Source organism: Oncorhynchus masou, chromosome 12 (genome assembly GCF_036934945.1).
Source record: "Oncorhynchus masou masou isolate Uvic2021 chromosome 12, UVic_Omas_1.1, whole genome shotgun sequence".
NCBI lineage: Eukaryota > Metazoa > Chordata > Actinopteri > Salmoniformes > Salmonidae > Oncorhynchus > Oncorhynchus masou.
In genome coordinates, this window is record NC_088223.1 from 93,360,544 (window position 1) to 93,375,044 (window position 14,501).

At 50.5% G+C, this 14,501-nt stretch overlaps 1 protein-coding gene across 1 annotated transcript in view; it reads left to right on the forward strand.

The window, feature by feature from the left end:
- The window catches only part of LOC135549434 (relaxin receptor 2-like), a 205,439-nt gene that overhangs the window by 146,330 nt on the left and 44,608 nt on the right, over window positions 1–14,501 (forward strand). Inside the window, exons 17-18 of the mRNA XM_064979403.1 lie at window positions 6,105–6,135; window positions 7,546–7,665. Coding sequence (XP_064835475.1) covers window positions 6,105–6,135; window positions 7,546–7,665 — 151 coding nt within the window. The remainder of the gene's footprint in view (window positions 1–6,104; window positions 6,136–7,545; window positions 7,666–14,501) is intronic.

Here is a 14,501-nt window from a genome sequence, read left to right on the forward strand (position 1 = left end):
CTCTCCTCTTATCCCCCACCCCTTCCTCTCCTCTTATCCCCAACCCCTTCCTCTCTTATCCCCCACCCCTTCCTCTTATCCCCCACCCCTTCCTCTCCTCTTATCCCCCACCCCTTCATCTCCTCTTATCCCCCACCCCTTCCTCTCCTCTTATCCCCCACCCCACCTCCTTCTTCTTATCCCCCACCCCTTCCTCTCCTCTCCCCCACCCCTTCCTCCCTCTTAACCCTTCCTCTCCTCTTTCCCCACACCCCTCCTCCTCTTATCCCCCATCTCCTCTCCTCTTATCCCCCACCCCTTCCTCTCCTCTCGTCCAATCCCCCACCCCCTCCTCTCCTCTTATCCCCCACCCCTTCCTCTCCTCTTATCCCCCAACCCTTCATCTCCTCCTATCCCCCACCCCTTCCTCTCCTCTCCCCCACCCCTACTTCCTCTTATCCCCACCTTCCAGTACTGTTCCCCCACCCCACGTCCTCTCCCCCCGGACCCCTTCTTCCTTCGAGGACCCCAACCCTCAGCTCCTCTTATCCCCCACCCCTTCCTCTCCTCTTATCCCCACCCCTTCCTCTCCTCTTATCCCCACCCCTTCCTCTCCTCTTATCCACCACCCCCTGGGTCCTCTCCTCTTATCCCCTTCATCACATGCTCCTCTTATCCCTCTTCGTCCCGGGATTCCCTGATCTTATCCCCAACAACCTGCACCCCGCCTGCATCAAAGTCCTCTGCTGTCCCCCATATGTACTGTTTATATCCCCCACCCCCTTCCTCTCCTCTTATCCCCCTCCCCTCTCTCTCTCTCTCTTTCCCCCACTCTCTTTCTCTCTCTCTTATCCCCCACTGGACCTTCTGTCCTCTTAACCCCACTGCATTCCTGCTCCTCTTATCCCCCACCCCACCTTCTCTTCTCCTCTTATCCCCCACCCCTTCCTCTCCTCTTATCCCCCACCCCTTCCTCTCCTCTTATCCCCCACCCCTTCCTCTCCTCTTATCCCCCACCCCTTCCTCTCCTCTCTATCCCCCACCCCTTCATCTCTCTTATCCACCCCTCTCTATCTACTTATCCCCCACCCCTTCCTCTCTCTTATCCCCCACCCCTTCTCTATCATCCCCCACCCATTCTCTCCAGGTCTCTATCCCCCACCCCATTCTCTTCTCCTCTCTATCCCCCTACCCTCTTCATCATCTCTATCCCCCACCCCTCTCTCCTCTTATCCCCCACATTCTCTACCCCCACCCCTCTCTATCAGTATCCCCCACCCTTCTCTACCAGGTCTCTATCCCCCACCCCTTCCTCTCTCTTATCCCCAGGTTCCTCTCCTCTTATCCCCCACCCCTTCATTCTCTTATCCCCCACCCCCTCTCTCCTCTTATCCCCCACCCCTTCCTTCTCTTATCCCCCACCCCTTCCTCTCCTCTTATCCCCACACATTCTCTACTTCCTCTCTCCAGGTCTTATCCCCCAGTACATTCTCTCCAGGTCTCTATCAGTACCTTCTCTATCCCCCACCCCTTCTCTCCTCTTATCCCCCACCCTACATTCTCTTATCCCCCACCCTCTCTACCTTATCCCACCCCTTCTCTACCATCCCCCACCCCTTCCTTCTCTATCCCCCAGGTCCTCTCCTCTTATACATTCTCCCCTCTTATCCCCCAGGTTCTCTACCAGGTCTATCCCCCACCCCTTCACTCTCTTATCCCCCAGTTCTCTATCCCCACCCCACCTCTCTATCCTCTTATCCCCCACCCCCTTCTCTACCATCTCTACCCCTTCCTCTCCAGGTCTCTATCCCCCACCCCGTACATTCTCTATCCCACACCCCTTCCTCTCCTTATCCCCCACCCCTACCTTCTCTATCCCCACCAGTACTTCCTCTCCTCTTATCCCCCACCCCTTCTCTACCAGGTATCCCCACCCCACCTACATTCTCCTCTTATCCCCCACCCCTCCCTCCTCAGTATCCCCCACCCCTTCCTCTCCTCTCTATCCCCACCCCTACCAGGTCTCTTATCCCCACATTCTCCTCTTATCCACCACCCCTCTCTACCTCTTATCCCCTACCCCTTCTCTACTCTTATCCCACACCCCTTCTCTATCCAGGTCTCTCTTATCCACCACATTCTCTCCAAGGTCTCTATCCCCAGTACATTCCTCTCCTCTTATCCCCACCCATTCTCTACCATCCCCCACCCCACCTCTCTTCAGGTCTCTATCCCCCACATTCTCTCCAGGTCTTATCCCCCACCCCACCTTCTCATCTCCTCTTATCCCCCACCCCTCTCTCCTCTTATCCCCCAGTTCCTCTCTCAGGTCTCTATCCCCACCCCTTCCTCTCCTCTTATCCCCACCCCTACTCTCCTCTTATCCCCCACCCCGGTCTCTTATCCCACACCCCTTCTCTACCTCTTATCTCTATCCACCCCGTACATTCTCTATCCCAGGTCTCTATCTTATCCCACACCCCTTCTCTCCAGGTCTCTTATCCCCCACCCCGTCTCTTATCCCCCACCCCTTCCTCTCCTCTTATCCCCACCCCTTCCTACCAGTACATCTCTTATCCCCCAACCCTTCATTCCTCCTATCCCCCACCCTCTATCCTACATTCTACTCTTATCCCACACCCCTTCTCTCCTTATCCCCCACCCCGTCCCCTCCTCTTATCCACCACCCCTTCCTCTCCTCATCCCCATTCTCTATCCCCAGGTCTCCTCTCCTACTTTCTCCCACCCCACCTCTCTTCAGTACATTTATCCCCACCCTCTATCATCTACATCCCCCACCCCACCTTCTATCTCCTCATCCCCCACCCCTTCTTCCCTCTTATCCCCACCCCCGTCCCCTCCTCTTATCCCACACCCCTTCTCTACCAGGTCTCTCCCCCACCCCGTCTCTCCTCTTATCACACATTCTCTACTCAGGTCCCACATTCCTCTCCTCTTATCTCTACCAGTACATTCTCTATCCCCCACTCCTTCCATTCTCCTCCAGGTCCCCACCCCTTCCCCTCCTCTTATCCCCCAACCAGTACATCTCTCCTATCCCCCACCCCTCTACCAGTACCCCATTCCTCTCCTCTTATCCCCCACCCCACCTTCTCATCTCAGTACATTATCCCCCACCCCTTCTTCTCCAGTACATTATCCCCCACCCCGTCCCTCCTCTTATCCCACATTCCTCTCTCTCTTATCCCCCACCCCGTCCCCTCTCTTATCCCCCACCCTTCTCTCCTCTTATCCCCACCCCTTCCTCTCCTCTTATCCCCCACCCCACCTTCTCATCTCCTCTTATCCCCCACCCCTTCTCTCCTCTTATCCCCACCCCTTCCTCTCTCTTATCCCCCACCCCACCTTCTCTTCCCTCTCTACCATCCCCCACCCCTTCTCTCTCTTATCCCCACCCCTTCTCTCCAGTCATCCCCCAACCTTCCTCTCATTCTTATCCCCCACCCCACCTTCTCTTCCAGGTTATCCCCCACCCTTCCTTCTCTTATCCCCACACCTTCCTGTCCTCTTAACCCCACCCCTTCCTCTCCTCTTATCCCCCACCCCTCTCTTAACCCCACCCCATTCTCTATCCCCCACCCCTCTCCTCTTCTTATCCCCCACCCCTTCCTCTCCTCTTAACCCCACCCCACCCCTTCTCTCCTCTTATCCCCTCCCCTTCCTCTCCTCTATCCCCCACCCCTCTCCTCTTATCCCCCACCCCTTCCTCTCCCTTATCCCTACACCTTCCTGTCCTCTTATCCCCCACCCCTTCCCAGTCTCCTCTTATCCCCCACCCCTTCCTCTCCAGTCTTATCCCCCACCCCTTCTCTATCCCCCAGTACATTCTCTACCAGGTCTTAACCCCACCCCACCCCTTCCTCTCCTCTTATCCCCCACCCCTTCCTCTCCAGGTCTTATCCCCACCCCTTCATTCTCTTATCCAGGTTCTCTCCAGTATCTATCCCCCACCCCTACATTCCTCTTATCCCCCACCCCTCTCTACCAGTAACCCCACCCCACCCCTTCCTCTCTCTTATCCCCCACATTCTCTACCAGGTCTCTATCCCCCACCCCTTCCTCTCCTCTATCACCCACCCCTTCCTCTCTTATCCCCCACATTCTCTACCAGGTCTCTTATCCCCCATTCTCTCCCTTATCCCCACCCCTTCTCTCCTCTTATCCCCCACCCCTTCCTCTCCAGGTCTCTATCCCCATTCCTTCCTCTCTTATCCCACACCCTTCCTCTCCTTATCCCCCACCCCTTCCTCTCCTCTTATCCCCCACCCATTCCTCTCTCTCTTATCCCCCACCCCTTCCTTCTCTCCATCCCCACCCCAGTACATATCCCCCACCCCTTCCTCTCCTATTATCACCACACCTTCCTGTCTCTTAACCCCCACCCCTTCCTCTCCAGTCTTATCCCCCACCCCTTCCTCTCTCTTAACCCCACCCCACCCCTTCTCTCCAGGTCTCTTATCCCCACCCCTTCCTCTACCAGGTCTCCCCCACCCCTTCCTCTCCTCTTATCCCCACCCATTCTCTCCTCTTATCCCCCACCCCACCCTTCCCAGGTCTCTTATCCCACACCCCTTCCTCTCCTCTTATCCCCACACCTTCCTGTCCTCTTAACCCCCACCCCTTCCTCTCCTCTTATCCCCCACCCCTTCCTTCTCTAACCCCACCCCACCCCTTCCTCTCCTCTTATCCCCCACCCCTTCCTCTCCTCTTATCCCCCACCCCTTCTCTCCTCTTATCCCCACCCATTCTCTACCTCTTATCCCCCACCCCACCCCCTCCTCTTATCCCACACCCCTTCCTCTCCTACATCCCCCACCCCTTCTCTACTACATATCCCCCTACCCCTTCCTCTCTCTTATCCCCCACATTCTCTCCTCTTATCCCCAACCCCTTCCTCTGCTCTTATACCCACCCCTTCCTCTCCTCTTATCCCCCACCCCTTCCTCTCCTCTTATCCCACACCCCTTCCTACCAGGTCCTCTATCCCCACCCCTTCCTTCTCTATCCCCACCCTCTCTCCTACATCCCCCACCCCTTCCTCTACATCCTATCCCACACCCCTTCCTCTCCTCTTATCCCCACACCTTCTCCTCTCCTCTTATCCCCCACCCCTTCCTCTCCTCTTATCCCACACCCCTTCCTCTCCTCTTATCCCCACCCCTTCCTTCTCTACCATCCCCACCCCACCTTCTCTTCTCCTCTTATCCCCCACCCCTTCTCCTCTTATCCCACACCCCTTCCTCTCCTCTTATCCCCCACCCCTTCATTCCTCTTATCCCCCAACCCTTCCTCTCCTCTTATCCCCACCCCTTCCTCTCCACTCTTATCCCCCACCCCTTCCTCTACTCTTATCCCCACCCCTCCTCTCTATCCCCCACCCCTTCCCTACATCCTCTCTATCCCCCACCCCTTCCTCTCCTCTTATCCCCCACCCCTTCCTTCCTCTTATCCCCCACCCCTTCCTCTACTCATCCCCATTCCTCTACCTCTCTATCCCCCACCCCTACATTCTCTTATCCCCCACCCCTTCCTCTCCAGTACATCCCCCACCCCTCTCTATCCCCCACCCCTTCTCTTATCCCCCACCCCTTCCTACCTCTTATCCCCCACCCCTTCCTCTACATTCTTATCCCCCACCCCTTCCTCTCTCTATCCCCCACCCTTCCTCTCCTCTTATCCCCCACCCCTTCCTCTACCTCTTATCCCACACCCATATCTACATTCTCTTATCCCCAGGTCTCTCCCTCTTATCCCCACCCCTTCATTCTCTTATCCCCCACCCCTTCCTCTATCATCCCACACCCCTTCTCTCCTCTTAGGTCCCTACACAGTCTCATCTCCTCTTATCCCCCACCCCTTCCTCTCCTCTTATCCCACACCCCTTCTCTACCAGTACATTATCCCCACCCCTTCTTTACTCCTCTTATCCCCACATTCTCTACCCTCTTCTCCCCCACCCCTTCCCCTCCTCTTATCCCACACCCCTCTCTACCAGTACCCCCATTCTCTCCTCTTATCCCCCACCCCTCTCTATCAGTACATTCTCTCCTCTTACCCCCAGGTCTCTACTCAGTATCCCCACCCCTTCTCCTCTTATCCCCCAGGTTCTCTATCTTATCCCCCATTCTCTACCAGGTATCCCCCACCCCTTCCTTCTCTTATCCCCCACCCCTTCTCTACTCTTATCCCCACCCCCTCCTCTCCCTTATCCCCCACCCCTTCCTCTCCTCTTATCCCCCACCCCTACATTCTCTATCCCCCACCCCTTCTCTCCTCTTATCCCTACCCCTTCTCTACCTCTATCCCCCACCCCTTCTCTCCTCTTATCCCCCACCCCCTCTCTCCTCTTATCCCCCACCCCTCTCTACTCAGTATCCCCCACCCCTTCTCTCCTCTTATCCCCCACCCCTTCCTCTCCTCTTATCCCCACCCCTTCCTCTACCAGGTATCCCCCACCCCTTCCTCTACTCAGTCCCCATCCTCTCCAGTCTTATCTCACACCCCTTCCTACCAGGTCTTATCCCCACCCCACCTTCTCTACCAGGTCTCTATCCCCCACCCCTTCCTCTCTCTTATCCCCACCCCTTCTCTCCTCTTATCCCATTCTCTCCCTTATCCCCCACCCCTTCCTCCCTCTTATCCCCACCCCTTCCTCTCTACTTATCCCCCACCCCTTCTCTACCTTATCCCCACCCCTTCATCTCCTCTTATCCCCCACCCCTTCTCTCCTCTTATCCCCCACCCCTTCCTCTCCTCTTTATCCCCACCCCCTTCTCTCTTATCCCCCACCCCTTCCTCTCCTCTTATCCCCACCCCTTCATCTCTCTATCCCCCACCCCTTCTCTCCCTTATCCCCACCCCTTCCTCTCCTCTTATCCCCCACCCCTTCCTTCCTCTTATCCCCACCCTTCATCTCCTCTTATCCCCCACCACTACATTCTCCTCTTATCCCCACCCCTTCCTCTCCTCTCTCCCCCACCCCTTCTCTACTCTTATCCCCACCCCCTCCTACATTCTCTTATCCCACACCCCTTCCTCTCCTACCCCCACCCCTACATTCCTCTTATCCCACACCCCTTCTCCCTCTTATCCCCCACCCATTCCTCTACTCTTATCCCCCACCCCTTCCTCTCCTCTTATCCCCCACCCCTTCTCTCCTCTTATCCCCCACCCCTTCCTCTCCTCTTATCCCCCACCCCTTCATCTCCTCTTATCCCCCACCCTCTCTTCTCTTCTTATCCCCCACCCCTCTCTACCAGTCCACTTATCCCCCAACCCTTCCTCTCCTCTTTCCCTCACCCCTTCCTCTCATCTCCTCTCTATCCCCCCACCCCTACATCTCCTCTCGTCCAATACATTACCCCTCCAGGTCTCTTATCCCCCACCCCTTCTCTCCTCCTATCCCCCAACCCTTCATCTCTCCTATCCCCCAACCCTTCTCCTCTCCGTACTACTTCAAGACCTCTACTGTTCATTCGCTACGTGAGAACGTGTCTAACACGGACGGTCTCTACCAGTACACCTCTTAGCCAATGTGGTGCTCAGGGTCTCTGTGTGGGTCATGGCCTTCATCACATGCTTCGGGAACTCTACTTCTCATCGGGATGAGATCCCTGATCAGAGCGGAGAACAACCTGCACGCCGCCTGCATCAAAGTCCTCTGCTGTGAGTTATATGTACTGTTTATAGATGCACACGCGCACACATCTCTACCTCACTCTCTACCTCTCTCTATCAGTCATTCTCTACTCTCTCTCTCTATCTCTCTCTCTCTCTCTCTCTCTGGACCTGCTGTCACAACAAACTGCTTTGCTCATGTGTCATTCATTACCCCTTCGTCTTCATACCACCTTCCTCATTCTCTTCTTCTCTTTGTTTCTTGGGGACTGGTGGCAGCCTATTTTCCCCTCTCCTATTTTCTCTCTAAACTCTCTCTTCTATCACAACAATCTACTATCTACTTTTGTTCTAGTTCTGGAACTCTCTACCAGGTCTCTATCAGTACATTCTCTACCAGGTATCTATCAGTACATTCTCTACCAGGTCCCTATCAGTACATTCTCTACCAGGTCTCTACCAGTACATTCTCTACCAGGTCTCTATCAGTACATTCTCTACCAGGTATCTATCAGTACATTCTCTACCAGGTCTCTATCAGTACATTCTCTACCAGGTCTCTATCAGAACATTATCTACCAGGTCTCTATCAGTACATTATCTACCAGGTCTCTATCAGTACATTCTCTACCAGGTCTCTACCAGCACATTCTCTACCAGGTCTCTACCAGCACATTCTCTACCAGGTCATTACCAGTACATTCTCTCTCTACCAGGTCTATACCAGTACACTCTACCAGGTCTCTACCAGGTCTCTATCAGTACATTCTCTATGAGGTCTCTACCAGGTCTCTACCAGTACACTCTCTACCAGGTCTCTATCAGTACATTCTCTACCAGGTCTCTACCAGTACATTCTCTACCAGGTATCTACCAGTATATTCTCTACCAGGTCCCTATCAGTACATTCTCTACCAGTACAATCTCTACCAGGTCTCTATCAGTACATTCTCTACCAGTACATTCTCTACCAGGTCTCTATCACTACATTCTCTACCAGGTCTCAATAAGTACATTCTCTATCAGTACATTCTCTACCAGGTCTCTACCAGTACATTCTCTACCAGGTCTCTATCACTACATTCTCTACCAGATCTCTATCAGTACATTCTCTACCAGGTCTCTACCAGTACATTCTCTACCAGGTCTCTACCAGTACATTCTCTACCAGGTCTCTATCAGTACATTCTCTACCAGGTCTCTACCAGTGCATTCTCTACAAGGTCTTTAACAGTGCATTCTCTACCAGGTCTCTACCAGCACATTCTCAACCAAGTCTCTACCAGCACATTCTCTACCAGGTCTCTACCAGTACATTCTCTACCAGGTCTCTACCAGGTCTCTACCAGGTCTATACCAGTACACTCTCTACGAGGTCTCTACCAGGTCTCTACCAGTACACTCTCTACAAGGTCTCTATCAGTACATTCTCTACCAGGTCTCTATCAGTACATTCTCTACCAGGTCTCTACCAGGTCTCTACCAGGTCTCTACCAGTACATTCTCTACCAGGTCTCTATCAGTACATTCTCTACCAGGTCTCTATCAGTACATTCTCTACCAGGTCTCTACCAGTACATTCTCTACCAGGTCTCTATCAGTACATTCTCTACCAGGTCTCTACCAGTACATTCTCTACCAGGTCTCTATCAGTACATTCTCTACCAGGTCTCTATCAGTACATTCTCGACCAGGTCTCTACCAGGTCTCTATCAGTACATTCTCTACCAGTACATTCTCTACCAGTACATTCTCTACCAGGTCTCTACCAGTACATTCTCTACCAGGTCTCTATCAGTACATTCTCTACCAGGTCTCTATCCGTACATTCTCTACCAGGTCTCTATCAGTACATTCTCTACCAGGTCTCCACCAGTACATTCTCTACCAGGTCTCTACCAGTACATTCTCTACCAGGTCTCTATCAGTACATTCTCTACCAGGTCTCTATCAGTACATTCTCTACCAGTGGTCTCTACCAGTACATTCTCTACCAGGTCTCTACCAGTACATTCTCTACCAGGTCTCTACCAGTACATTCTCTACCAGGTCTCTACCAGTACATTCTCTAACAGGTCTCTACCAGTACATTCTCTACCAGGTCTCTACCAGTATATTCTCTACCAGTACATTCTCCACCAGGTCTCTATCAGTATATTCTCTACCAGGTCTCTATCAGTACATTCTCTACCAGGTCTCTATCAGTACATTCTCTACCAGGTCTCTACCATTACATTCTCTACCAGGTCTCTACCAGTATATTCTCTACCAGGTCTCTATCAGTACATTCTCTACCAGGTCTCTATCAGTACATTCTCTACCAGGTCTCTACCAGTGCATTCTCTACAAGGTCTCTAACAGTGCATTCTCTACCAGGTCTACCAGGCTCTACCAGGTATCTACCAGCACATTCTCAACCAAGTCTCTACCAGCACATTATCTACCAGGTCTTTACCAGTGCATTCTCTACCAGGTCTCTACCAGTACTATACCAGTACACTCTCTACGAGGTCTCTACCAGGTCTCTACCAGTACACTCTCTACAAGGTCTCTATCAGTACATTCTCTACCAGGTCTCTATCAGGACATTCTCTATCAAGTCTCTACCAGGTCTCTACAAGGTCTCTACCAGTACATTCTCTACCCGGTCTCTATCAGTACATAATCTACCATGTCTCCACCAGTACATTCTCTACCTGGTATCAACCAGTACATTCTCTACCAGGTATCTACCAGTATATTATCTACCAGTACATTTTCTACCAGGTCTCTACCAGTACATTCTCTACCAGGTCTCTACCAGTTCTCTATCAGTACATTCTCTACCAGGTCTCTATCAGTGCATTCTCTACCAGGTCTCTACCAGTACATTCTCTACCAGGTCTCTACCAGTTCTCTATCAGTACATACCAGGTCTCTACCAGTACATTCTCTACCAGGTCTCTACCAGTTCTCAGGTATCAGTACATTCTCTACCAGGTCTCTACCAGTATTCAGTCTCTACCAGTTCTCTATCAGTACATTCTCTACCAGGTCTCTATCAGTATTCTCTTCCAGGTCTCTATCAGTATATTCTCTACCAGTACATTTTCTACCAGGTCTCTACCAGTACATTCTCTACCAGGTCTCTACCAGTACATTCTCTACCAGGTCTCTATCAGTACATTCTCTACCAGGTCTCTACCAGTACATTCTCTACCAGGTCTCTATCAGTACATTCTCTACCAGGTCTCTACCAGTACATTCTCTACCAGGTCTCTACCAGTTCTCTATCAGTACATTCTCTACCAGGTCTCTACCAGTACATTCTCTACCAGGTCTCTACCAGTTCTCTATCAGTACATTCTCTACCAGGTCTCTACCAGTGCATTCTCTACCAGGTCTCTACCAGTTCTCTATCAGTACATTCTCTACCAGGTCTCTATCAGTGCATTCTCTTCCAGGTCTCTATCAGTATATTCTCTACCAGTACATCTTCTACCAGGTCTCTACCAGTACATTCTCTACCAGGTCTCTACCAGTACATTCTCTACCAGGTCTCTATCAGTACATTCTCTACCAGGTCTCTACCAGTACATTCTCTACCAGGTCTCTATCAGTACATTCTCTACCAGGTTTCTACCAGTATATTCTCTACCAGGTCTCTACCAGTACATTCTCTACCAGGTCTCTATCAGTACATTCTCTACCAGGTCTCTACCAGTACATTCTCTACCAGGTCTCTATCAGTACATTCTCTACCAGGTTTCTACCAGTATATTCTCTACCAGGTCTCTACCATTACATTCTCTACCAGGTCTCTATCAGTACATTCTCTACCAGGTTTCTACCAGTACATTCTCTACCAGGTCTCTATCAGTACATTCTCAACCAAGTCTCTACCAGTACATTCTCTACCAGGTCTCTACCAGTACATTCTCTCCCAGTACATTTTCTACCAGTACATTCTCTACCAGGTCTCTATCAGTACATTCTCTACCACTTCTCTGTCAGTACATTCTCTACCAGGTTTCTACCAGTACATGCGCTACCAGTACATTCTCTATAAGGTCTCCACCAGTACATTCTCTACCAGGTCTCTACCAGGTCTCTACCAGGTCTCTACCAGTACATTCTCTGCAAGGTCTCTACGGGGTCTCTACCAGTACATTCTCTACCACTTCTCTACCAGTACATTCTCTACCAGTACATTCTCTACCAATACATTATCTAACAGGTCTTTACAAGGTCTTTACCAGTACATTCTCTACCTGGTCTCTACCAGTACATTCTCTACCAGGTCTCTACCAGCACATTCTCTACCAGTACATTCTCCACCAGGTCTCTACCAGTACATTCTCTACCAATACATTATCTAACAGGTCTTTACAAGGTCTTTACCATTACATTCTCTACCACTTCTCTACCAGGTCTCTACCAGTTCATTCTCTACCAGGTCTCTACCAGTACATTCTCTACAAGGTCTCTATCAGTACATTCTCTACCAGTACATTCTCTACAAGGTCTCTATCAGTACATTCTCTACCAGATCTCTATCAGTACATTCTCTACCAGGTATCTACCAGTACATTCTCCATGAGGTCTCTACCAGTACATTCTCTACCAGGTCTCTACTTGGTCTCTACCAGTACATTCTCTACCAGTACATTCTCTGCCAGTACATTCTCTACCAGGTCTCTACCAGTACATTCTCTACCAGGTCTCTATCAGTACATTCTATCCAGGTCTCTACCAGTACATTCTCTACCAGGTCTCTACCAGTACATTCTCTACCAGGTCTCTACAGTCATTCTCTTCCAGGTCCTCTACCAGTTCTCTATCAGTACATTCTACCAGGTCTCTATCTGTACATTCTCTACCAGTACATTCTCTACCAGGTCTCTACCAGGTCTCTACCAGGTCTCTACCAGTACATTCTCTACCAGATCTATACCAGGTCTCTACCAGTACATTCTCTTCCAGGTCTCTACCAGGTCTCTACCAGTACATTCTCTACAAGGTCTCTACCAGTACATTCTCTACCAGGTCTCTATCAGTACATTCTCTACAGGGTCTCTACCAGGTCTCTACCAGGTCTTTATCAGTACATTCTCTACCAGATCTATACCAGGTCTCTACCAGTACATTCTCTACCAGGTCTCTACCAGTACATTCTCTACCAGGTCTCTACCAGTACATTCTCTACCAGGTCTCTATCAGTACATTCTCTACCAGTACATTCTCTACCAGATCTCTACCAGGTCTCTACCAGGTCTCTACCAGTACATTCTCTACCAGATCTATACCAGGTCTCTACCAGTACATTCTCTACCAGGTATCTACCAGGTCTTTACCAGTACATTCTCTAACAGGTCTCTACCAGTACATTCTCTACCAGGTCTCTACTGGTTCTCTACCAGTACATTCTCTACCACTTCTCTACCAGTACTTTCTACCAGGTCTCTACCAGTACATTCTCTACCAGATCTCTATCAGTACAATATCTTCCAGTACATTGTCTACAAGGGTAGTACCAGTACATTCTCTACCAATACATTATCTAACAGGTCTTTACAAGGTCTTTACCATTACATTCTATACCACTTCCTACCAGGTCTCTACCAGTTCATTCGCTACCAGGTTGTACCAGGTCTCTACCAGTACATTCTCTACAATGTCTCTATCAGTACATTCTCTACCAGTACATTCTCTTCCAGGTCTCTACCAGTACATTCTGCTACAAGGTCTCTATCAGTACATTCTCTACCAGTACATTCTCTTCCAGGTCTCTACCAGGTCTCTACCAGTACATTCTCTACAAGGTCTCTATAAGTACATTCTCTACCAGTACATTCTCTACCAGGTCTCTATCACTACATTCTCTACAAGGTCTCTATCAGTACATTCTCTACCAGTACATTCTCTTCCAGGTCTCTACCAGGTCTCTACCAGTACATTCTCTACCAGGTCTCTACTTGGTCTCTACCAGTACATTCTATACCAGTACATTCTCTGCCAGTACATTAGTATACCAGGTCCTGCTACAGAGTACATTCTCTACCAGGTCTCTATCAGTACATTCTCTTCCAGGTCTCTACCAGTACATTCTGCTACCAGGTCTCTACCAGTACATTCTCTTCCAGGTCTCTACCAGTACATTCTCTTCCAGGTCTCTATCAGTACATTCTCTACCAGGTCTCTATCAGTACATTCCTGCTACCAGGTCTCTATCTGTACATTCTCTACCAGTACATTCTCTACCAGGTCTCTACCAGGTCCTGCTACCAGGTCTCTACCAGTACATTCTATACAAGGTCTCTACCAGTACATTCTCTACCAGGTCTCTATCAGTACATTCTCTACAGGGTCTCTACCAGGTAGTACCAGGTCTCTAACAGTACATTCTCTACCAGATCTATACCAGGTCTCTACCAGTACATTCTCTACCAGGTGTATAGAGGTCTACCAGTACATTCTCTACCAGGTCTCTACCAGTACATTCTCTACCAGGTCTCTATCAGTACATTCTCTACCAGTACATTCTCTACCAGGTCCTCTACCAGGTCTCTACCAGTACATTCTCTACCAGATCTATACCAGGTCTCTACCAGTGCATTCTCTACCAGGTATCTACCAGGTCTTTACCAGTACATTCTATAACAGGTCTGCTACAGTACATTCTCTACCAGGTCTCTACTGGTTCTGCTACAGAGGGGGTCTCTACCACTTCTATAGAGGTACTTTCTGCTACCAGGTCTCTACCAGACATTCTCTACCAGATCTGCTATCAGTACATTCTCTTCCAGTACATTCTATACAAGGTCTCTACCAGTACATTCTCTACCAATACATTATCTAACAGGTCTTTACAAGGTCTTTACCATTACATTCTCTACCACTTCTGC